This window comes from Nylanderia fulva, unplaced genomic scaffold (assembly GCF_048542155.1).
Source record: "Nylanderia fulva isolate GAGA-0341 unplaced genomic scaffold, ASM4854215v1 Scaffold1, whole genome shotgun sequence".
NCBI lineage: Eukaryota > Metazoa > Arthropoda > Insecta > Hymenoptera > Formicidae > Nylanderia > Nylanderia fulva.
Genome location: NW_028189192.1, coordinates 333,227 through 358,898, shown reverse-complemented (window position 1 = coordinate 358,898; position 25,672 = coordinate 333,227). Strand labels below are relative to the sequence as shown.

The following is a 25,672-nucleotide window of genomic DNA, read 5'->3' as shown; positions in this document are numbered from 1 at the left end:
ATTCGATCAAGATAAAAGTCTATTTAACGTTAATCCCCACTTGGACGCGACATATTTGGGGCCCTCGCTCACTTCCGTCCCTGCAAGCGATTACCCCTCCATTCGTGAAGGAAGGGACGATCGTACGCTTAGTTTGAGGCAACAGCAGGCAAGAAACGGGGGAACATCGCATCAGTGTCCGGCAGGATCGAAAGCGTGCGTACGGTTCTACGTGCGCGGTCGTCGCGTCGACGCATTATAATACGTCATTAAATTGCATAATTCGTGGATGCGACCTACGTAACGACGTCGTGTCGTCCCTCCGACTCCGAGACTCGTCGAGCCCGGATTAAAGGGACTTGATACATCGTGAAAACAGAAAGGCAAAAAGAGAGGAAGGGGAAGAACGAGAGAGAGAGAGATAGAGATTCAGACTTTGTTCGCCAACACCCCCGAGCATGGCGGACCGGTATGGTAATAATGGTGCGTTCCGGAAACGCGGGAGTGCCGAAAGTGCATGAAACCGAGATCCTCGAAAGCGTCGCGTCGTTCGTCGATTTTTGGCGGGCAAACGCTTCTCGGCGGCTCCGGATGGTGCTTGCTCGTCAAATCCATCAATGGATCATAATTGCTAATAAACAACAATAAGTCGGTGTTTTCGAGTGACTATCAAAACAATTTCAGTGTGTCGAGTAATCGTCTGTTATCGCTCGCGAGTATTCACGATAACGGCGTCTAGGAAAGAGGATTGTCGAAAGAGGAGGTAAAAGGAAGAGACGCAAGCAGAACGGTGCATCGCATCGCGTCGCGTCGCGACGCGACAGTTTTGGCGCGCGTATTTCAGCTGTCGCGTGCGACCGGCAGATGGCCGGTACACCGGCTCGTCTCACCGACACGCCGGCGCGCGCGCTGCCTCTCTCTCTCTCTCTCTCTCGACGAGGCTCTCTGACTGTGCGGTTCTTATGAAGGGCGGCAAAGGAACGACGCGTCGTCACGCCTGAACGTGGACGCGCGTTCCGGGATCTGTGAAAGTGCCTTTCCTGCGAGAACTCGTCGCAATCGCCGCGAATGGAGTTATGAGAAACTAAAACGCGCCATTTCCGGTAAGTCCCGCCTTTACTCTTTCACACACCCGCAAACACACACACACACACACACACATATACGATATTGCACTTGATGAGCTCGGGAAAAGCGCCGTCTCCAAGTTCGATCGTAACGATATGTCTAATCGCGGGCAAGAAAAAATGTGAATTTCCTCTGGAGGTGAGTGCACCAACACCAGGATCACCATCGTCGACTATCTCGCTCTCGCTCCTTCGTAGTACGTTCGTCGCGCATGCGTAACGTAAGGGAACACACCACGCTTTTCCGCGGCTGCGTGTATATACAATACGTCGGTGTACACCTCGCGAGAGAGAAGGCCTGCCCTCTCCTTCAGGCACTCGCGTATACGCACGGACACGCGGCTAGTTCTCCGCGCGCGCGCGCTCTCTCTCTCTCTCTCTCTCTCTCGCACCGGCGCACGCGGCACACATTATCCGTCTCGCGTAGCCCGAACCGGCCAGTCGTGCTAGCGCGCCACGGAGCCCGGGCCTCGTCTCTACACACGTTCGCTCGAACGAAGGAAGGAACCGGACGAGCCGAGCGGCGATCTCTCTCCGCACGAGCCGGTCTCGTGTGCGCGACACGTCTCGAGAAGATTCGTCCGAGCTTCTTCTCGCCGGTCGGTCCGAGTCGGCCCGAACATGCCGAGGCGGGGCTCGCTGTAGAGGAGGTTCCGAACGGGCGCGCCACGCCGCATTCTCGCACGAGGTGAACGCCGAGGCCAGCTCCGACGTTCCTATTCGTTTCTTTTTTTTTTCTTTTCTTTTCTTTTGTTTCCGAGTCTTTCGGAAAAACGAAGCCCCCGGCTCTCTAGCTACCTGCGTCGATCCGGCCTGTGCGTAGCGTAATCGTGGCGGCATCGAACCGCGCGCAGAAAATGGATACCGTGCTCTAGCAGCACGGTCGGAGAAACGGCCAGGCCTCGAGATCGAGAGAGAGAGAGAGAGAGAAAAAAAGAAGGAGAGATATCCGCGAAGAGAAAGGGAGGAAGGAGCACGACGAATATGTAAAGCTAGAACGCGACGACGACGACGAGTTCTCGAGGGGTCGCTCTAAATCCGAGATACTCTCCCCTTTTTTCCCCTTTTTTTTTTCGACCACCCGAGCGTTCGTTTTGAAGAGTGCCGGGATATCAAGAGATGTTCGACCGTGCGCTGGTCTGCTGATTCTCCTCCCGGAAGAGAGCGCGGGTCTCCGTCTCAAAATACTGTGCGACGTTTGCAAAGCAGCCAAGGAGAAGTAAGTAGAAAGAACAAAAAGGAGATAGAGAGAGAGACGACGCTCTACTTCCGTCTCTCTTTTTCGTCTCTCCCGATCGAAACGTGCATCCGCGTCGTCGCATTTGCAACATTTCTCGCAACTTTCTCGCGTGTCCAAAGCGGTGCCGATTTTCGCGCAAACAGGTCAGCCGCACGGTCGGTGCTTCACGCTCGAGCACTCGTTTATTTCCGCTCGTCGGGAGAAAGCATCCAAGTGGCATCTCTCTCTCTTCGGGGAAACATCTCCGGCGAGCACCGCGCCGTTTCTTTATAACGTGCCGGTAGCGTGTCTTACTAAAAGGGTTCCCCTCTTACGGCCGTATCGTCTTGGCTCTTTAAACGAGTCGGCCGCGATGTTGCATGATATATGTGCGTGCACGCGCGTGTGTACGTACGTATATACATATATGTCTATATACGTGTGGATGCGTACCATCCTCTCTTATTGTGCGCGCGCGTGTCACACAAGTCACGATATATTTCGATTCTCGTTATGATATACGATACTATTACAGATACAGATTCCACGAACGTTATATTCTCAATTGACGCAAGTCTGGCATAAAGATTGTATAAACATAGATGGATATACATATATGTATACGAGAAATCGAGCGCGCGAGGAGACGAGTAGTCGTGCCAACTGGAAAAACGTTTTGACATTTCCGCCGGTGTGCTTTCCTCTCCAATCCGAGCTCTCGAAAAGGGAATCGAGAATTCTGATAATCGATGACGCGAGAGTGTCAGCCACGCACGTGTGTGGCCTTCAACAGCTGATTGGCCTGTGACGCACGATTAACCGATACCACCCGCGTTTCTCGCTAGAGGTTATGATGGAAAAATGTGCGATTAGTCTCTCGTCGATACTAAACGTGCTCAAGGTTTTATTTTTTTACTCGTTCGAAATTTCGGATTAGCTTAAAAAAAAAAAAAAAAAAACAACGGAAAAAAAGAAATTACGAAGGGGAGACGATCGTGCTAAATGATTTAAGACTTGCGAGCGGAAGTGCAAAATAAAAGGGCAGGCAAAAGAAAAAAAAGAAAGAGACAGACGGCTCTCTGTCGTCACATCTGGTTGCCTAGACGTCACGTTTGCATTCTCGCAAAGCGCACGTTCTACGGACACCCTTGCGGCGGCGTTTCCGGTCTTCGTAAAGACCCGGCGTCGTCAGTGTTCATGTCGTACCCGGTCGATCGCGAAATTGCCCGCTAGCAGCTACTCGGAAAGTTCCGCATATATGCAGGGTATTTCTGAGACTATGTTAGAAATTTTAAGGGTGTATTCTAAAAATGTCTATTATAACTCGGGAGAGAAAGCATTTTATAGAAAATGTTTCTCTTATTTTGACCCCTAGAATACGCCCTTAAAATCTCCAACATGCTTTTAGAAGCACCCTGTATATTTATTTTTTTTTTTATATATATGTATACGTTTTTGACATTTGCGACGTGTATGACGTACGTCGATTCTATCAACCTGTGATTCGACGTCCTCCTCTGCGGGTTGACCAATGAACGAGCGCGATCGAGCTCGATTTTATTTTTTTCCAAGATAAAAAATGTGGACGGACAGATCGACGATTCGTTTTGCGCGTGTCAAAGGAGACAATTGCATTCTTCGATCGATGCTCCGAGCACGTTGCCGATTTGTCAAAGTTTCGTACCGCGGTTTATCGGAGATAACGGCCGACCAATCAATGCGCCTCTGCGTCGTCCATTGCTCCCAACCTTCGAGACGCGAATTGCGATGCTCGCCTAGAGAGATTCCGAAAACTCCCGCTGAGTTTATGCGTATGCGGCTGAAGAATCGGACCGGCTTGCTCCAACGTGATAATCTTTATCCTGGTCCTAGATTTCTTTTTCTCGGTCGTGTCGGATGTGTCGAGAAATTAAATACATATTTCTGTGAAACGTGGAATCATCTTTCAAGTATATTTTTTAATGTGCTTCATCGCAAATTCATTAGCTCTGAATATATACATTATTTGTTGCATATCAAATTATAGAAATAATAAATAACAAGTTACCCTTGTTATCTGGAAAGTTATAAAACTCCTCGTGTATAATCAGAGTTTGATAAATTAAAATGACAGTATACATAAGTTATTTTCGAGCTTGCACAATCCTAATGTTCTCTCTTAAACCTTAAACCACACCCGGAATAATCTCATCCCGAAACGTTTCGTTCTCTCTCTCTCTCTCTCTCTCTTTTTTTTTTTTCTTCAAAGGGCCAAGAGCAACGTAAGTTCACTTTCAAGCATTTGCATTATCAAAGTCTCAAACTATTTCATTTAATTTGATGAATATCTGCAGCGGTGCTTGCTGTGTCATTCAGATAACGTTATAAGAATCATTGTTATAAAACGGAGAAGAGCCGGAAATAATTTTATGACAAAACTATTTGAACATAATTATTAAACATAATTAATTATTTCGCACGTAATCTTTATATTCAAACATATGTAGAAAGGAAAAAGTGTTGTGTCGTCACATTAATTTGTATTCACATGTAAACATCATATTTTGCAAAATTTATCGATGATACTGTTGCTCTATTACTGACATTGCATATGATTTTTTTCTCGGGAATGTAATCTTTTTATTTACATAGTGTTTAATGAATATGAACATGTGTGACTTTTAATCGACATTCTTATTAGTGTAAAAGTGCACGCGAATCATATTTTTGAGTAAATTAAAAAAATGACTATGTAATTAAACAGCTGGCGGGAATTGAAAGTTTCGATCTTGGTCAAGTGCCAATAATTAACAATTTCGAATTTGTCAATGAAATACTTGGATGATAATGGAACAATGTTGCTTCCATGCCTTACTTTAAAAGATAACCGATTGATCAGCTGTTGGCATTCTGAACGCATTTTGAGAGGTAATCAAAGATTAAAATTGATATCACAATTTCGACAACTTTTCACAATGTAGATGATTGCTGTAGATAATATATTGAAAATGTATGCGTATATGTGTATATATTCTATTGGATTTATTATTCGTACATATTTAATGTGTGATATTTATTTATTTAGGGCAATAATATAATTTTTTGTCATTGCAAAATTAAATTGTATAAGAATTCTAAAAGTGTCATCAGAAAATAAATGTTATTTATTATTCGATTCTTGATTTCCGCGGAGATTTCACGGAATTATCGTGCAAATATTTAAATGTGTAATTTCTCTTTGATTGGAAAAATGTAGAAATAAAATGGTGTAATATTAGTTCGCGACCACGTTTGTTGCGATTCTCGTGCGCGTTCGACTTAAAGCAGACACGCCGCGCAATCCGATCGCGCCTCCCGTGCAGGGAGATGCTAATATCGCGCAACATATAGTTACCTAACGCGGTGCTCGCCCTTATTATTTCCGTTATTGCTCGTGGTATATAATACGTGCGTGTATATCGTATGTACTATATATATATATATACACATTTATATATATATATATATATACACACTATAGTCGTTTCGACGCGTGGCTTCGACGTGCGGACGAGGTCGCTCTTCTCGTGTCAACACACAGCGCGTCTTCTTGCGAGAACCTTGGGATTTAAAAATGACACTCGCCGCAGTCGCAGCCGCGTGTGTAACCCGTCCACGACTCGTGCACGCGGCGAGCAACAGCGGTTAGCGCCCGAAAATGCGGAGTGTGTTTGGACACAGGTCTGTGCGCGCGATTCTTTCTCTCATGTCGTGTCCATCGGTCGTTTACTGTAGCTGACAATGTGCTTGCTTTCTCGAATAATGCTCTCGTTTCACGTCGAGTTGCGACAAACATTTCCGCTAGCAAAAAGTATTGTCATTCTATACTCAAAAACATGTTTAATCGCGTTAATTGGGCGTTGCGTTTCATTAGCATGTTGAAAGTTTGTTATATCTGTAACTCTCTTGTTCCGCTTATATTGAATTTTATTTAGGTACATTACTTTTTTGTGATACGTATACATGTGTATAAAATTGTTTTATTGTTACTTTACTCTTTCAAATATCCTTCAAAATATAAATAGGACAGTCAGGCTATCATATTATTTACTCTCTGTTTTCCCATCGCTTATCACTTGTTGCATCCTGAAGAATCTATGTAAAACATAAATCAAACTTCTCGTAATTTGATAGTTTTCTAGTTGTTTTATATTTATGTATTATTATTTTCTTTTTAGACACAATCATTGTACCAAGATGCCTCGAGTAAGGAGACAAGTGATCCTGGAGGATCCAGCCAGACCCGTTACACCAGATATGGCAGAAACAAAGTTGTGTATGTCGTTTTTTGGAACAAAAAATTCATATATTCCAACTTTTCATACTATTTTATCACTCTGAGCTTATTTGGATGATATCTTTTTACAGTAAAGGCTGAATTTTTGGACGATGGATCCTTGGATGAAGTTCAGCCACAGAAGGTGGCAGAAGAAACACCGAGCCCTCATTTACAAGATCATCAGTACGGTCAAACACCTTGTTATCAAATAACAAGGAAACCCACACAACCACCGCCAAGAGCTGAGGTAAATAATTAATGGTAAAATTAACGAAATTGATGACGAAATAAAATGTCTACTTTTAATAATCTTGATATGTAAATAAGTAATATGCTTAAAAGACATTGTATTAGCATAGTAGTTACTGTTAATTAAAGTTACAGTTTGTTTCTCTTTACTTGATAGATATCAGTTCAAGCGGTAAAAAGAAGACTGAATTTGGAGGTAGGAACAACTGGTCCCAGCCAGTCTGCCTTCAAAGCTCCCAGAGGTAAACGTAGAAGATCCGGTTCGAATTCTTTAACTGGTCACACACCTACCAAAAGTAAATTTTGTTTGTGTTTTATGACCTTCTCTTTATGTTTTTCTTTACCATATCACTTATGGAAGAATCAATTGTTGTATTACAGCTAAAACTGTAGAAAGGACGCGATATGATACCTCTTTGAGTTTACTCACAAAGAAGTTTATCCACTTAGTTGAAAGCAGTCAGGATGGTGTAGTCGACTTGAATGTAGCATCGGAGAAGCTGGAGGTACAAAAACGTCGTATATACGACATTACTAATGTTTTAGAGGGCATTGGGATCTTAGAGAAGAAAAGTAAAAACAATATCCAGTGGAAGTACGTTATCTGCTAATATATTTTATCATGTTTTGCCATTTATTTCTTATAACGTTGAAGATTATACACGTGGCATAAAAATTACTTGTTACAGAGACGGTCAATTACCGAATAATCGAAACGATATCGCCAGTCTGAGAAGAGAGGTCGCGGATTTGGAAGCTAAAGAAAATACACTTGATCGATTAATCCACGGTGCCGATAAGAATCTACGCGAACTATGCGCGGACAGACAATACGCTTATGTAACGTATCACGATTTACGTTCAGTTTCAATGTACAAAAACCAAGCTATTATGGCTGTGAAAGCCCCGCCGGAAGCTACCCTCCATGTCCCACAACCTATCAATAACTTTGGTCAACAAAAGGTAAAATATAAGTAAAATTTTTCATATTGTCTACACACCTACTTGTTTTTTTAATGAAGAAGAAATTATTTATATATCAGTTTATGTGCTCTCTGGTAATAAAATTTACATAAAATTTTATTTCTCTTTAAGAAAACACAATAATATATTTTCAGCTTCAAATGCACATGAGGTCGGAACACGGAGAGATAGAAGTGTTTTTGTGTCCTGACGATAACACAATTAAAACATCACCTTATTCCGGATATGCGACAACGCAAACTGTGCCTCAATCAAAAGAACTGTCAGACATACCTTGTTTGTCTCCTGAATTGGTGATTAAGAAAGAAAGCGACGTCGAATCAGTACCTTCCAATGAGAGTTCTATGAATACTCGTCTGTGTACCCCTGTAACTACAGTTACCAGTATAGCAGGCATGAAGGATGCGTTCCTATGCGAATCTGACGACTATGGACCAATGGGTGGCAAATTCCAACTCCAAACGGAGGATCAAATCAGCACTTCAGGTAGGACTGCAAGGAATTAATGCTTTGATTGAGTAGCTTGCTTGGGTAGCTTTAATTGTATTCTGAATAGCTAAGTGTAGTGCAATGATTAAATCAATTTCGTAAAAAGAAAATTATATTAATAAAAAAGTAAGACAAAATTTTTTCTTTCTTTTTAAACGAGCTCTTTTCTATAGATATTGATATAATTTTTTTTTTATTTCGTATTTTTATATATCTCTGTCTATATAAATTTGTATTTAGCATTTTTCATTCAGGGAAACTATAACTTGTTTTTTTTTGTTTTTTTTTTTTAATTTTATCAGTATATTGTTTCCCTGTAAGTGCATTAAAAAATTTCATCGTTTTATTATCTTATTCTTATATACAGATCATGTACAGTATATTGCTAAATCGCAAAAATGTAAATTATTTAAATGTGTAAACAATAATTAGTATATTGAAAGTAATTTATAAATTATAAATTATTGATTTTTTGTTATCAAAGGTAATATTTCTTTCAATAATATATATTTTGTAAATATTTTATCACTTTTTATGCGAGTAAAAAATTACTCATTTTTAAATATTAAAAAAGTTAATCGATATGTTCAATCATGCAATATATATACAGTCTTATAACAGGCATTAAAGAATTGAGCAATACTCATTTAAAAAAGTGCACATATTTTCCTATCAACATTTTAACAAATATGCTTTTAATTCTTGTTGCATATTCCATATATGTATACCTTCTTTCTTTCAGAAATTCTTATGTTTTGTATATATTTGTACAAAATTTCTAATGCTTTATGCTTATTTAGTTTGATTCTTTATCTAGTAAGCTACAGATATATATAGTTGTATTTTTTTTAAATAAAAGTATTTACGAAGTTTTCTGTTTTTGTATTACTAAAAAATATTTCCGACATGTTATGCGTTTTTTTTTTTATTGAAAGTTTTACGAAACAGATGCCACGTGTGGTCTAACATCATTATCTTACAAACACATTATTTATTTATTTCTTATTTACATAATTATTTACTCATTACGATCATTTTATCAGTATTTTCTTGCTTGAAAAGATCATACTGCATGCTACAATCTTATACTCACTCATGATTGAATTGTATGTTCAAAGGAAAGGTAGAGGTAGAAAAGAAAATTAGATACTTTTATACATATAATTTATTACCTTTCTTTTGAATATTTCTATACTACCTTTTTACCAATGGATGATGACCGTACCCTGATGGAGCTCTGGCTGTGACTTGTGTGTTAAAATTATTAAAATCACATCACAGGCAGAGTTCTAGTTAGGTAACGGTTTCAAACAGCAAAGCTCGTGTCGTGCGAAGGTATGTTTATTTACACCAACTATTGGCTTTTCTTTATTGTGTATACTTCATGTAATATATTATAATATCATTGTCTCATATACGAATGTAAGACAAAGATTCATGCAAGAGTCGTTGAAATTAACTTCAATACATAATTTGTAGACAAATGTATATATAATTTGGAAATTAATACAATCGACCCGAATTTTGCAACAGTTTTTGAAATCACAAACAACAATTATCTTGTGACACAATTAAACTAAATATGTTACAGAAACATTTTACCGCATTTCTTACTTTTTGAAACTAATTTGTATTAAAAGCTTGTAAACACATATGTCTTTGACAAATTGTTCTTAACATATGATTTTGGAAACTAACAATATGCATCGATTGTATTCTTTAACATACACACATATGTACAAATTGCAAACTTTACAAAAAAAATACAAGAAGTTTGTATTTTAAATAACAATATAGAATCTTTTACGCTATTAGCTTTTTAGAATTATTCTCTCGAATAATTATTTGCGAGCAATCTAATAAAAGCGATGCACCTGAATAATTTGCTTGTGAAAAAGGGATTAAAAAAAATCGATGGATTTGATATTGCAACAAGTCCATCATCCTTTTAACTTTTGTTACAGATCTGAATTCGATTCTCGATTTTGGAGAGCAACTGCTAAGTTTGGAACCGCCTCTCTCCGAAAACGACTACTCGTTCTCATTAGGCACCGAGGAGGGTCTGTCGGATCTCTTCGATTTCAAATTCTAGAAATATCGTCGTTATGCAAGAGCTTTCTTAAATATTTTGGACTATATCACTCTGAGTTTGGTACTCAAACGGATGAAAACTGCTTGGTCAGTTTTATAATGCTCCTTCGCGTTAGACAATAGGTGGTTGGCACTTTTTGTTTCCGCGCGTCGATCTTTGCAAAGAATCGCAAACACGCAAAATCGTTTTTATTTATTTACTGTTACCCCAAGCGAATGTTTTTCGATCTGAAAAATTGATTATCAATTTTATATGTATGGTTAATTTTAAAAGCGCAGTAACGAAGTGATTAAGCATACATGCAATTTGTTAAATATTGTCGTCTTAAGAAACCAATGATAGATTATAAATATAAAAATTATTATATAGAATGCATATGTTTCCGTAAATGATTTTACTAGCTGGTCCATTATTATCTGTTCCATGGAAAAATTATAAAACAAGTTGTTATTAATCCATTATTCATCCATCGGAATATTTTAAAACTTAATATTTTCGTTGTCTTATATTTTAATTACTTTTTTTCGAATCGCAAATTCTGGATGCAGAAAAGCCGAACCAGATGAGGCACAGGAAACACATATCACGACATTGTTAACACGTGCTTCCGGCTTGATACGATCTGCATCGATCGCGTTTGCGGAATGAATCGCATCAATTTTTCAGAGAGGGAGGAAGAGAGCAAGGGCGTTTTTTTGTGCAATCTATAATAATAGAAATTGAGCTAAGACATGTAGAAAAGAATGTATTTGGGAATTTAGAGAGAGGAGAGACTGTGTGGGACAACGATCCAATTGCTTTACTTAGTTGTCCAATGCCCATGAAACGAATAAGACGACCAAGAAAGAGAGAGAGAGAGAGAGAGAGTCATCAAGTTTTTCTAGCGTAAGAATTTCTTAAATAGGGCGAGAAGAGAAAAAGAGCGAAAAGACGAGATGATTATTCGGATGGTGGTCTTTTACCACCGCGTCATTGGGACGCGAGAATGAGTTTTTAAATTATATTCAAGAGTAAAGACTGTCCATCCGGATGATGCATATTACCTCGTTGACAAATTGTTCGACAGTATAAGTAGTCTTTATTCCGCTTACTTTCATCGATTAATTGATCGACTCTTGGCAATCGTGAAACAAATATCGAAGTCGTTTCCCGTTTTAAGTACTAATTGCTTTGTTGGATGGGAGCGGAATGGAACGCGTTGACCAGTGATTGTTGTTACAGCGATTATGTTATTAATCGATTAGAGAGGTCGTATGCTAATTAGCTTTTTTTTATCGTCATATGATAGAGATGAATGAAGGTAAACTCGAAATGTAACGAGAGTGTAAAGTAACGGACGATCTTGGACTATATCGTTTACATTCAAATGCATATTTAATTTCGATTTTGTAACGATTATTGTCCAAGATTCAGGGCACAGTACTATTCTGGACCTGAATGCGGAAATTTTCAGAAAGATTAAGAGAGAAAGTTTCTTACCGGTGAACACTTGAATCTCGTCGAGAAAAACGCGGTCCTGAAATTTGCTTCTGTTGAGCGAGATTCGCGTAAAAATATACAATATATACATATATCTTCTTATTTCTCAAGAGCTCAAGAATACACTGGGAAAATTGTCTCGTCTGGAAGTCTCCCTTAAGGATGTACTCTAACGTACAACTTAGTGTACGTCCAAAGCCATAGTGCCTACAAAATAACGATCATACCCTTCTGCAACTGTAAATACTTTACAAACATAATTATGTAAGCTCATAGACACACCTATGCGTATACATATATATTATATGTAAGAACGTAATGATTCTCTCTCACACATAAAACAATGGACAGATGCTGCAAACATCTCATTATGTATGTAATTATCGTAAAAATACGGATCACTTATTTTTAATATATTATTAATATTATTAATTAATTATTAAAACATTAAACAAAACAAAATATTAGTTTATATATGAAATCTATAATTTCATTTATATAGATATATATATATATATAGATATATATACGTACATGTAATACGTATTTAAATTTATGATGGACAAACATTGTGCAGGATAACAAACTTGCATGCGTATTGAAAATATTTTGCATATATTTAAATCAGTAAATAAATTAAAATCATAACTTAAATTGAAATAATTATAATTGGTAGTACACAATTTAAATCTAATTTTGTCATAATTTAAGACTCGTGAAATATAATGTTTTATGTGTATTTCGAATTAGATTATCCTTTGAAATATCTCGATCAAAATGTCATATTGTTGCATGGATATTTGTAAAATAAGTCTACGTGAAAAAACCAAGAAAAGACTTTACTTTAATTAATATATCACAATGACAGATTGTTACTTTGCACAATGTTCGCTGTGCTCCCATTCACGATAGCCGGGAAAAATTGTATTACTCTTGTTTTCGTTTTTCAATTAACCGGCGTCAAGCGCTTTTTTCGTACGCCACGAAAAGACATTGAGAAGCTGAATAGAAGAGCAAAGCGTATGAGTGCATTAAATATGAAATCGAGAGAGCGGGAAGGAAGAGAGAGAGAGAGAGAAAGAGAGTATGTATCTGTGTGTGTGTGTGTGTATACGATGTCGTCGAAATGAATATTAAAAACGAAGGATTTCGGTCTTTTGAATATAGCACACACGGTGAGAAGTTGCGATATTTTCTACCTGAATATTTACGGGACGCCGCGAGATCTGAATGCGGGATAACACAGACAATTGAGACTGAACAAAAAAGAGAATACGAATATGATATTTTTAAAAGGAAAACAAAAAGAGAGTATATTTAAAACTCATCCCATCTTTGTAGTGAATATCCGGAGGCAGCTGCAGCTCTGTTAAATATTAATGGATTTGCAATTGTCCTCGATGATAATGTAGTCGCAAGATTAAAAGAGAAACTTTAGGTGTGTATTTATTCCGAAACAATAAATCTTTGCTTGTGTGAAATCACTTTCATACACGTAAATAATAATAGAAGGAAAATTACGCCTTCGGATTCCGCAGCGATTCCTGTTTAGAGTATCTCGTCGCGAAGAAACATGGCAACACAACATTGTTTGATTTTTCACTCGAAACATTCGTGAATCTACATTTTCTAGCAGCCTGTCGAATAACGTTTCTTTTTTTCCCGCATGTTTAAAAACAAGATTTGCCGTTGCAAAGCGCAAGACCTTTCCATAATCTATATTTAAAGGTGCCAATAAAAAGACACGCGCGAGAGAAAGAGATATTATTATTTCCTGTTGATGGAACGCGTTAGGTGAGACTCGTATCATTTTTAATTAGTTTTTCGTTTTTACTATTACCGATAGAACGAAAGAAAAGAGAAGAGAAAAAAAAGAGAGAAAGAGTGTGTGTGTGTGTGAGAGTGTGTGTGAAAGAAAGATCAATTTTCGCCATCGTGAGTAGTTGATAAATTTTGTGAGCGCGTTTATGTATGCGCTTCTTTCGATCGTTATATTTGAGAGACTGTTTAGAACCGATGGCAAATGCTAATTAAACACTGATCGATCATCGTAAAGAAGAAATTACAAAATAAAGATAAAAGGAAAATCGAATAATGTATTATTACGACAAGCATTTTGTCACATTTTAAAAATTAGCCTGCTGGAAAGAACATCGCAGAAAAGAAAGTGGCAAAATATAATCTTATGTAACATCGTACGTAGAGAAAAATATGCACATTCCTTGTTCCTCATACAAAAAAAAAACATCCCGCAATCAGCTAATTCAAATAGAATATAATCGCATCGCCGAGATTTGCAATTTTATTATTTAGACATGTGGACGTCGATTTTTTTATTCAAATTAATTCCATTCGTTTGCGACGGTAAATTCATTAAATTAGATATCAATATTTTAAAATATTTTACTTTGAGATAATAGATGCACGATTTAAAAGTTTTCCAATTTTGTGAACATTTTTTGGAACATATTTTATAATTATAAGCACATTTGTTTTACACATATCGTTACGGTTTTCCTTTTTAATTGTAAATTTTTACAATAATTTAAAAACTGAAAAATGATTCGAAACATTTGTAACATTAAATTGATCCTGCGAAAAGCGCGGGAAAAATAAATGCCTGTTTAAAAATTCTCTAGAGTCTCGTCTAGCTTCTTTCCTCCGGCGCTGAAAAAGGCGGGAAATCAACGCGGGGTTAAAAGTTCCCTAGGGGAATTTTCTAGGGAAACAGTCCAGTGTGCGATACAAACACACGCATAGCGCGATTTTATTTCAAACTAGTCTCATTTTAAAGCGTATTGTAATCATATGCAAAGCTTTTGTAATCTTGTAATCGTGCGAAAATGATTCCGATCCAAGAATCGGAAGAACCGGAAAGATATTCGAATTCGATAATTTCCAGGATATTACTCAACATAGAGGTATGATATCGATATTATATATATATATATAGAAATTTTGTAATTTAAAATATTTTTATAAAAAAAAATACCGTTGCGTACAAAAAGGTAGAAAGAATTATTTTCATCATTGAAATCTCATCCTCTTTGAAACTCGTCAACTTATATAATATTGTAAAAACTAAATAATTTTCAACTCTGAATTGTTTTGATTTTGGAGTTCACAAGCTTCTATTATTGATTTATTATTGATTATTCATATATTGTACAAGTTTTTTGAAACTTACAGTATAAATGGAACTATATATATCGATAGCTCCGATTCGCGCTGGTAAATCGACGCATTAGAAAATACAATTTTGTAAAAAAAAGGAAGAGAGGTAGGGAGGGAAAATAGCCTAGAATTAGCGTAGAAGTAATAAAATGTCGCGCAATGAAAAGTAATATCCGTGAGATATATCAAAGTAATCGTTAAAAAATAACGTTTACATCTCGAAAATACACTTAGAAACGAAGCTTCCTTTAATCATTATATCGTTCTCCCAAAAAACGAGTATTATTGTACAAAGTATTATACTAGTATATTAAATATGCATAGTACGCAAGTTACGCCATTAATTTGCATACTATGCACGCAATTTGGGGGAAGGTACAATGTTAAATGTTTATATTCTGCGCACAATGACAAACTTACTCGCTATATGTCGTATGGTTGTGCCGTGTTATAATTATAACAATTTATATGGAAATTACATATATAATTATTAGAGCGCGCGATATTAGCTTCGGGAAGATATAACGAGGAATTATATATATCTACAAAATTTTTGTCGTTTAGTCATAAAACAGCATCAATGGATGACTCAATGCCTATCATTTTCGCAATATTTTGAGATATTTTATTTAACTCGATCATTCGCAGATAATATCATTTATTCTCTCATTTACATATCATCAATATTAATATTTCAGAGAAAATTATTTAGTATGAAGAGATATACAGAAATATAGTGGTATGCAACATTTTTTTTAACAGTTTGGATGCTACATTTTTTCCCAATACATTTTTTCGGGACTATCTTATAATTAATATCAAAATTATTATTATCATCTCCGCTTACCAATATTTCAAGAAAAGATGGAAAATAAATTGACCCAAGAATTTATAATGAGAACATATTTTAACATACTTTTTATCAGTTCATTTCGTTGCATTAAATATCAGAATACTTTATTCTCTTCACATTTTTAGATTTTATTTAAAGAAAAGCGTTATTGCCTTGGAAAAAATATCAATCATCAACATTGTTCAGAAACAAAAAGCATATGATATCGTGTAATGTGTTTCCTATAAAATTGATAACACATTTATCTTAAAAATTGATGATAAATAAATGTTATTTTATCAATGATGAGAGAAGATAAATGTTACATGTCACCTTAACTTAGAGCACGATTTTAGCTATTTTATCTAAGATTAATTAGAATTACAATATTATGTACATAAAAGAGAGATGTTGCATTGGCACAGCAAAGATGTTTGCCCGGACTGCCATCCATGCTGAGCAAAAATTATTCTAATCACTAATTAATACATGATTTTTATGACGCATGCTTTGAGGTATTCACTTTCGTTGTGTTCTCTCAAATGACTATACGCCAATTAAGAAACAATTACATGTGCATTTCATTTAAAAATATTTAGTAATTGCACGTCGCGATTTTTTTCATGCTAATTTTATATATTACGTCTAAATTTTTTCTCCCGTATATAAAAACAACGCGCGAAAATAAATTATTACAAAGACTTGAAATGCTCGAATTTTTTACGAGAATGTATAAGTCTTAACTTTATGTACCGACTCGATAGAAACAGAAATAGATCTGAATCGGATCAAGTTATTTTGAATTAAATTAAAAGTTTGCGTTTCTCGCACGCAAAACCTATTATATATATATATATATATATATCTGTTCGAATAATGTATAATTACATTGCATACTATTCGATATTGCGAAATAATATCTAATCGTTTAATTAAACGATCCGCGTTTTTATTGCTGCAAGATTGGGAAATTAATATTATCCCAATCTATACAAAGAAACACGATAATATAGAATAAACGATTTAATAAAAGGCTTAATTGGTTTAATCTTTATTCATAATATGAATAAAAAGACAATTAATTAATTATCTACGTGTATTATCGACTTCCTTGCGGCGCCGTTTCACTGTCAGGTCAGCATTTATTAAACGGTTGGCAGTCCCGGCTTTAATGGAATGTTACGGTTACATTATCTAATTAATGCGAGCGATATGATCTACAGCTACCGCGTCACGCAATTATACTATCTTCGTTCGTGCCTCGTGTATGTGTGTTCGCCACATTGTTCTTTTCTCTGTCGCAATACACTCTAATAATCTAAAATTATTAAGCCGCCCAATTTCAAAATGAGTTTGCTAACAATCGCTTTCTCGCATTTGCAAGAGATGTGTTTGTATTATTGTATTTATCTTTATTTTTTATAATCCTTCTCAAACCTGCCTATTTAAAATTATGTACATTATAATTCGTGGCTCTTCATTTTTGCCAAATATATTTCGCTTTCGTTTCCAAGAAACTGATTTCTTAATGCTTACATCAATTAGAAAATATTTAATCATTTTATACGTTTCTATGTGATCACCCTAACTAATAATAAAAATCGAGTTTATCTCAAATTAGAATAACTTTGTGTAATTTATCAATCTGTTTAATTATTTCATCATAAATTATCATAATATTAATATAAATCTCTCTTTCTCCTTCTATATAAAAATATTTTTATATATTTTTACAAAAGTTAGCATTTACGGTGCAATTAACATGTAACAAAAAGAAAATTATATGCAATTTAAAGAATAAACTATTTTTATCAATAAACAACTTATATATATATATAAATGTCATAAAACCAGAATAAAAAATGAAGAATTTATCATATATATCACAATAGATATGATATCTATAACAATATTTGATTATATAAATTTTTTTCATCAGATTTTTTAAACAAGATAGTTTTTGGTCGCTCAATTATAGCGATTTAAAATTCATTATTTGATACTTTGATGTAAAGCAGTATTTTCTACAGTTATAATAGTTGATAATGTTTATAAAATTTGTAATATATGTATATAAAATAATACAACAATATAATGTATAGTTTAGAACTATAAAAATATTTTAACATACGTTCTTATTTGTTTCAAAATTCTTTTAAAAATGTTCAAGATTTCAAAATTATCACAGAGTGTTCTTCTAATAATAAGTTATGAATAGAAAATGCATACTATTAGACAAGGATATCGTGTAGAAAAGTATAAAATCATTAAATATCGAGTTGGTTTTCAAAATATGTGACAGAAAATCTAGATGTGTGGGGTGGTCTCTCGCGTTTTATATTACAATATAAAAAAGCTAATACAAATACGAGAAACCTTCAATACTTCTAGTCTACTTTTTTAATTAGAAACTCACCTCTCGTTGCTCTTATGACACAGGGCTAGCTTTGAAAGCATGATAAAGTCAGTTTTAAATGGAGCAATAGTTATGTACATTGTTTATATGCAAATAGTATTCTCTAAATAGTACTTTTGTATACATGTAATTTAATACGTTCCCCAGTTTTTTTTCAATTTAGAAATATTAATATATATATGTGTGTATATATATATATATGTGTGTATATATATATATAACAATTTTTTTTCTCTACCGTCATATCTCGTGTTAAGGTACCTAGTTCGGATGTTTTTCTATTACACAAACATCATTATATTTTGTAAAAGGCTCGCCAGCCAAGATTAATTGAATACGATGAACGGGGCATGGCAAAAATTTATTTAAGGAAAGACTTTTACAAAGTCAGCGCGTAAATCTAATTAGCTGCCTCTTTATATTTAATTCACATCTTGCTTGTCGAAGTAGTATATTCTACGCGAATTTAAAACGAATATATATATAAATGCAAACTGTGTATATGCACTTTATTTTATATATATATATATATATATATATATATATATATATATGTGTGTGTATATATATATATATATATTTATGTGTGTATGTTTATGCGTAGCAATGAAAATGCGATATATGTATATTCATACCTATCATACATACTTATATTTATTCACTCATTTATTCATTCGCTCACACATATGCACATTGCTGCCCGCGTCACGAGTAGCATAACGAATGAATCCTTGATCTTGTTTAAATGATTTCAACGATAAAAAAAACAGTTCTACATATTTACACGATTTCTCTCTTTTCGGTTACACAGCACGCAGTTACCGTCATATTGTATATAGTCATGTAGCTATCTACATCGAGGCATATCGTCGTACACGAAAGCACTTTGAATAACACGTTTCGTTTTACCCTGATCTTTTAATATCCAACGCTCAATGACAATCGGTGAAAATTGTAAGAGGTCCTCTATTGTATTCGCTCAAGGCGTATTAGAATTTGCGCGGCAGTGTTAGTTAATGAGCGATGAGAAAGTAGTGCATAAAACAGCGGAAAATCTTTTTGAAATTACGCACGAGAGACTATTATATTAAATGCAAACCTTTGATGTTCATAATACTCTAAAGGTCATAAATGCTTTAACAATTTATTTTCAATATTTTGATGTGCAAACCAATGCATTGTAAGATCTTAGAAATTTTTATATATATATACAAGATGTAATAAAATAGTCGGGACACTGAATTATACATTCTATAAAAAAAGTACAAAAAGTTATAAAGATAAAATAGCCAAAAATTGAACAGTTGACGAGATATTTTATATTTTAGTCCGACATTTTGATATAAATTATAAAATTATTAGAAGAAGGGATTAACGTAAAATGTAAAGAAGACGCTTAATTGTTTTTAAGAAAAAGTCTATAGCTATAATTGTAATTTTATTTAATTGTATTTTGAACAACACTGTCAAACTGTTCATCCTCGTGATGACAATTGCTATCAATACAACGTAGAACGCGAATCGAGACAGTCAATTAGCATCACGGAAAAGCGACAATGTCAATAACATGTAATCATTTTTTAGAAAGGAAGGAAACAGTGTCCCGATCTTTTTGTTATACCTTGTGCATATACATATACATATATGTATATACATATATGATATACCTTGTGTGTATACACATATACATATATACTATATGTATGTATATTTATAAAATGTGTTATATTATATTTACGTATCTATTATTGCGAAAATTAATTAAAAACATCGACACGTAGGTTGATACTGCCGGTATGATTAAAACTGATTTAAAATAATCGAAATAATTTGCGTTTTATGATTTTGCACATATCGAAAATGCATTTTCCGCCGTTTTTGTCATTCTAAGAAAATCTCAAGATACTCATCGCTAGAGGCACTCCGTCCGCGATGCGAAGCTGTCAAGTAAATGCGCACGTGTAATCATATCGCGATCGTTATTATAATGCTAGCAGAACCAGTTTTGTGTTGTGTGCACCACTATAAAATTCCTTGCTCATTCTGATTTCTTTTTCGTCCAAGTTTCTTCGAGGATGTTTTGCTATACTGACGGCAACCAAATAGAAATGAACAAACTAAACGTATAAAAAATTAAATGTAATGTAATTGTACTACTTAACTAGATTAATTCTACATACTGCGATAAAATCGCGTTCCAATTTTAAATTTGAGTTAAATATTTGAGGAATATACAATATAATTACAACAATGATAAAACTGATATATAAATTCGAATTTTTGACTTGATTTTGAACGAAGAGTCTAAAAAGTATCATGTATACGATACTTTTGTTAGTACTTTAAGATAATTAGCGTATTAATCGTCCTATCATTCTTTTTCTTTTTGCCGCAACGTTTTGTTCAACAATAAATTTTCTACTACCGTAGCACTTTTTTGGTATGTATATATCTCTCGAAGAAACTATATACGTCTGCCACTATATTCCCTTGGGAGCTGAGTTAATCTTGCTCCCGCCCGTATTCCCCGCTATTATACCAATACTCACAGCACGGCAAAAAGTGCACAACAATAATTAGTCTTACTTAGTCTCTCTCTATACTTTGCTCCGCGTTCTACATCGGATATCTTAAACAAAACGCATAAATGAGGCACTTGCCCGCGAATCTGTACCAGCCATACTAAATACTCCATTCCTGTTATAGATCAAGATTTGCCAACAATTAATACACGGAAGGCACGCCTCGTCTCTTGCGCGAATGCTTAAATGTCTCTACAGTGTTTCGTTTTTTGTTAAATCTTGCATCAATCTAAGCACCTAACAGGCCACTGCTACGAACACAGTCCTCATATAGATATCACATTACATTACTACAATTCAATTCTTCAGCTTCAATCGTCGTTGTTATCGGCGTACACTTTTCCTCACATTCGATTCTCTTGTCATTATTATGAAAAAAAAAGAAATAAAGAAAAAAAAAGAAACATTTATAAACCATCTAATACATCTAAATGTATACAAAATGGTAGTCGTGAGTGTAAAAACACGCGTCGGATATACTTGGCAAAGCTTGAAAATACCATAGAAAAGTAAATCCTTGGCTCCATCACGAGACTACACCTTCTCTTTACACCGATCTATGACACAACGTGCGAGGTTATTCATGTATAGATCACGATCGCGTTTTCCAATCAATACAATTCTCTTAGCCATATTTAGTTGTGAAATTTTGGAAAAAGGAGAGGAAAGAGATTTTGTAGGTATCTTCGAGATAGTTCCTCTTCTCTTATGTGTCGTGCTATAAGAGAAATATACAGTTATTCCCAGCACTGCTACTTCCTTAGGTGCACAAAGTTACATTTCTAAACGTATTTTTCAATGAAATGTAAATGTAAAGCGAGTCGTCGTTTCGTTTATCGATTATACCGATCACTTTTGCGACGTATCGCTTAAAATCGCGTTCAGTTCGCGTCGAAAACACATCGAGTTCGTGCTGTCGCGTGTTTACGATAGTTGGTGTCCTTAAGCAGAAAATTATCGTCCTCGTTATTGTATTGGGCCATGGACTGAGATCGCGGTGGCGGACTAGCCACATACGTGATCATATTGTTAAAGTTGGGCAAGAATTGCGGATTGAAGAGCGACAGGATCCTCTCATTGAGCTCGCGCGGACTTCGGGTGGATACCATATAGTGATCTCGTCCGTTGTTCGTCAATTCTCCGTGCCGATCGAATCGATTATCGTTTACGGCGGGACAATGTGGCCCGCAGAGATCGTCGAGGCTATTGGCACTGTCGCTACCGCCAGTATCTTCAACAAGTTCGCACGTCGTTGGTGCATTCATCAGTGTAGTCTCGACACACTCGACGGACTGATGATACCGAATACATCTCGGAGCTGTCGCGGATCGCTGCTGGGCAGATTCATAGGGATCGAAATACTCGAGCGTACAGGTCTCATCGTTTTCGATGCTCTCGTAATGATCCTCGTACTGGTCCTCGTAGCGATCTTCGTCCAACTTGTGTGTATTATTGGTATGATCCGTGGCAATGCCGGTGGTGAGGCTCGTAGGGGGCGTCGTTCCGTCATCATCCTCGTCGTCGTCACCGTCTTCGTCATTGCGCTCGTCTGACTCTGCGATGTCGGAGGAAGAGGCGGTGGAAGATGCGCCAGAACCCGTGGGGTCCTGTGACAAGCCTCAGACGGCTCTGTGTCGCCTTCTGTATCATATGTACGTTTTCTTCACTTTCTGCACCGGTTTGTTTTCCGCGGACGAATTGGCATTCTTGCCATTTGGGTTTTTCGGTGGCACATTCAGCACCAGATTGATAGACTTGTTGTTAAATCCGGGGGATTCCGAGCTCTCAGTCAGTCGATTGAGCTGTTGCCGTTGCTCGGATGGTTCCGGATACGATGAGCCGCGTAGTCTCTGAGAGAACCAGAAACCGAAAGCGAAACCGGCCACCAAGGAGCAGAAGCAGGTGCCTATCAATGCGCCCGTCAATGTTTGGGCCGAATATACCACCGGGGTGACAGTCACGCCTGTAATATCGAGAGATCGCTTTTATTTTTTTAACAATCTAAAAGTTCAATTTTCAACACGTTCGATTTTCTTGAAAACAAAGATTTTATATGAGACACAAAGGGACATTACATTCAAATTTCTATATTGTTATATATAAAATATTATTTGTTTATGTAGAACCAGGATTAAGTTCAATAACGGATCACCATATGTATTAGCGCGCATCGATATGACATATAGATTAGTGGTGCAAACATAAAAGTGAATCTGGAGAATAAATGAGAAATATCATGAGAGGAGAACTGCTTAAAGCGGGATCGCGCGTATTATGAGTACAGGACTTTCGACTTCGAACACTGAAGGTAAAATACTGTCTGCGTGAAGTGTGACGGAGTGAGCAAATTTTATGTATAGCGCAAATGATTACCTTGAGGCTCGTTAGCCCTTGGTTGCGTACGGCCGTACTGATTTTCCCGATCCAGTTCGATGACGATTTCATTGTCCCGTTCATCGGGCTGCTCGTCGCGCCCAATTTCGGGCGCCACCGCTGGTTGCATGGGCTTCGTCATTTCTGGAGTAACATTCACCCAATATGATGATAGACGATAGAGATGATTACACATAGAAAATGATTTCGCGTGCATTACAACAGATGTTAGATATATATGTATATATATCGTTGCATCTGTCTTAAAAGATGCTTTCGAATCATATTTAGATATCCCTGACTATTGATTAAAATATCCAAAATCTATTTCATCTTTTTATTTGATTATTTTATTTTAGATTTTCGACACTTTAACTTTATATAAATTATTCTATATATTCTATAAATTATCAAATTGTCAGATCTAAAACTTTAAGTCGTGATGGATATCTAGATAAGATCCGGAAATCCGACCTGAAAATACCGTGAAGCATATATGGCATCTAGTGTATATACGTATGAATATACTATGAGATGACTGATCGTGAACTGCGTTAGCCATGCGAGCAGAACTCTTAGTGTAGTTGAATGTGCGTCAAGTATTATTTAATATTCACTAGGAGTTGCAAAGGAGCTTCAACATTTATTGCATGCATTGTTTAGCGGTATATTTTCTCTTCAAAAGAGAAAGCGCTCTACATATTTTTGGATTTTAGATTGATTTATATGTATCAATCTTTATTATTTTCTATTTTTAAAATAAAACTGAGATAAAAGCATTTAAACTAAAATAGTTTATATTTAGATTTAGAGAGAAAAAAGCAAGAGGAGAAAAATAAAATATAGGAATGAAACTAAAATGAACACACTTGATATAAGCACAGATTAAAAAAAAAGTATTTTGCAATTTGCAAAGTTATCTTTTTAAATTTCTTATTTACTGTTTTATTTTTGGTATAATCTCCCCTAAATATCTTTTCTGAATAATGGTTGCAAGGAAACAAATTAAATTACGTTTGTTAGGAAGATATGTATTTAAAGACTATGATGCGTCGAAAAATGTTTAATCTTTTTAAATCACTACGTATGTTAAATTTATAGTGACACTTTATGCAAGCTTCAGCTCAATATGAACCAATTGTTTCTCCTAGTAGAGGAAAATCAGAAATAAACTCGAATAAAATATTCAAATAGTTCAAAGTAGAAATGTTCTAACTTTAATTCGATATCATTTGCAAATTATCCCATATAACTTTTCTTATTGATATCTCACGTTATATTGCAAAGAAAATAATATAAAACAAAATGAAACAGAAAATTAGATTATATCGGTTAAAATTATTAAGCATGTGACCAAGGCGTGAGTCGTCGTATAATTTATTTCTGGAAACAACACGGTATTTTAATGGCACACTAATATAATCTGTATATCGAGCTATATATACCTTGCTCATATCCGCAGCTCCTGTGCCTTCCGTTCGGGATATCTTGGAATAGCGTTTTGCTATTGTCGCTATCGTGGAGTTTTGTCGGCACCGCGACGCAGAGATTCGCGATTGCGTCCCAAGCGCAATGGGGATCTTGCAAAGCGACGCAGGATTTGCAAGTAGCCGCAGCAGGCGAGTCGCAATGATGTAAGGGAACCGCGCGAATCTCAGAATCCGCGAATACCACCAGTTTGCTAGCTTCGCCAGCCAGATGAACCACCAAAAGATCTTTAACAGCTTGACCTGCAATAAAGATTTGCACATTTCAATAAATGCGCATGTATATAAGACACGCTTATATCACATATTAAATAATTATTCTCTATCCATGTAACATAGAACGTTATAATGATTATATAATAAATTGACTTACCGTATTTTAATACCTGGACATCGCTGACGATAACTTGGCCTACATTCTCACGTGATTCGGGTGCGCGCGTGTTGAGTGCCTTCAGAACACGACCGTCGTCTGTGTGCAACAAGTTTATCTCGTTAATTTTGTAGAAATATATAAATTATTATTATTATCACAATTAAATATATCACATATATGCACATATATATAATATTAACCATTATTGTAATATATAATAAATTAAATATTATTACATAGATGCAATAATAATGCATAATTATATATTATAAGCGTAATATATGATCAATATATGATTATACAAATAATTAAATAAATTATCCTATATACCTGTTCCGATATAAAGCATATCATAAGCTTTACCGTCCAATGCTTTTACTTGGGGATCTACAACGACTTTGGTAAATCTGTAACTGCAAACGTTAAAACACCCCAAATTAAAAACTAGATTTCATTATAAAAATATGTTATTAAAAGAAGAAGAATAATTGTGCTATCAAATAACTTTTGATAGAAA

The 25,672-nt window shown here is 35.7% G+C and overlaps 3 protein-coding genes across 8 annotated transcripts in view; 1 reads left to right on the top strand and 2 right to left on the bottom strand.

The window, feature by feature from the left end:
• Positions 1-191: 191 nt before the first annotated feature.
• On the top strand, positions 192-14,113 carry LOC114939549 (E2F transcription factor 1). Of its 4 annotated transcripts, none has more exons than XM_029313873.2 (8): positions 192-1,082; positions 6,522-6,619; positions 6,712-6,869; positions 7,029-7,167; positions 7,253-7,466; positions 7,561-7,834; positions 7,990-8,341; positions 10,309-14,113. In XM_029313873.2, exons 2-8 carry the CDS (start codon positions 6,541-6,543, stop codon positions 10,434-10,436), a joined length of 1,344 nt encoding a protein of 447 aa, XP_029169706.1. In that variant the 5' UTR covers positions 192-1,082; positions 6,522-6,540; the 3' UTR covers positions 10,437-14,113. The 4 variants fall into 4 exon arrangements, with proteins under 4 accessions (XP_029169706.1, XP_029169710.2, XP_029169708.1 ...); XM_029313877.2 differs by lacking the exon at positions 192-1,082 and adding an exon at positions 1,304-1,794; XM_029313875.2 differs by lacking the exon at positions 192-1,082 and adding an exon at positions 5,182-5,232.
• Positions 14,114-15,314: 1,201 nt separating this feature from the next.
• On the bottom strand, positions 15,315-22,184 carry LOC146725274 (uncharacterized). Its single transcript, XM_085482091.1, is given in 2 exon segments — positions 15,315-21,840; positions 21,843-22,184. Coding segments are annotated over 2 exon segments (414 nt in total). The 3' UTR covers positions 15,315-21,768.
• Positions 22,185-22,552: 368 nt separating this feature from the next.
• The window catches only part of LOC114939567 (semaphorin-1A), a 172,775-nt gene continuing 169,655 nt past the window's right edge, over positions 22,553-25,672 (bottom strand). For 2 of the 3 annotated variants that reach the window (XM_029313910.2, XM_085481865.1), the window contains exons 11-15: positions 25,486-25,568; positions 25,153-25,251; positions 24,738-25,022; positions 23,293-23,436; positions 22,553-22,882 (exon numbers count right to left, since the gene is read on the bottom strand). In XM_029313910.2, the coding sequence (XP_029169743.2) occupies positions 22,566-22,882; positions 23,293-23,436; positions 24,738-25,022; positions 25,153-25,251; positions 25,486-25,568 (928 nt within the window). In that variant the 3' untranslated portion in view covers positions 22,553-22,565. The remainder of the gene's footprint in view (positions 22,883-23,292; positions 23,437-24,737; positions 25,023-25,152; positions 25,252-25,485; positions 25,569-25,672) is intronic. The other variant, XM_085481892.1, reaches the window with a different exon arrangement.

Excerpts from the sequence above, each read along its gene's own strand:
- LOC114939549 (XM_029313877.2), top strand. The coding sequence starts at position 1,319 with ATGCGTAACGTAAGGGAACACACCACGCTTTTCCGCGGCTGCGTGTAT. Across the intron at positions 1,795-6,521 it reads ACGCCGCATTCTCGCACGAG|ACACAATCATTGTACCAAGA; the intron begins GTGAACGCCGAG and ends TTTTCTTTTTAG. Across the intron at positions 8,342-10,308 it reads GGATCAAATCAGCACTTCAG|ATCTGAATTCGATTCTCGAT; the intron begins GTAGGACTGCAA and ends CTTTTGTTACAG.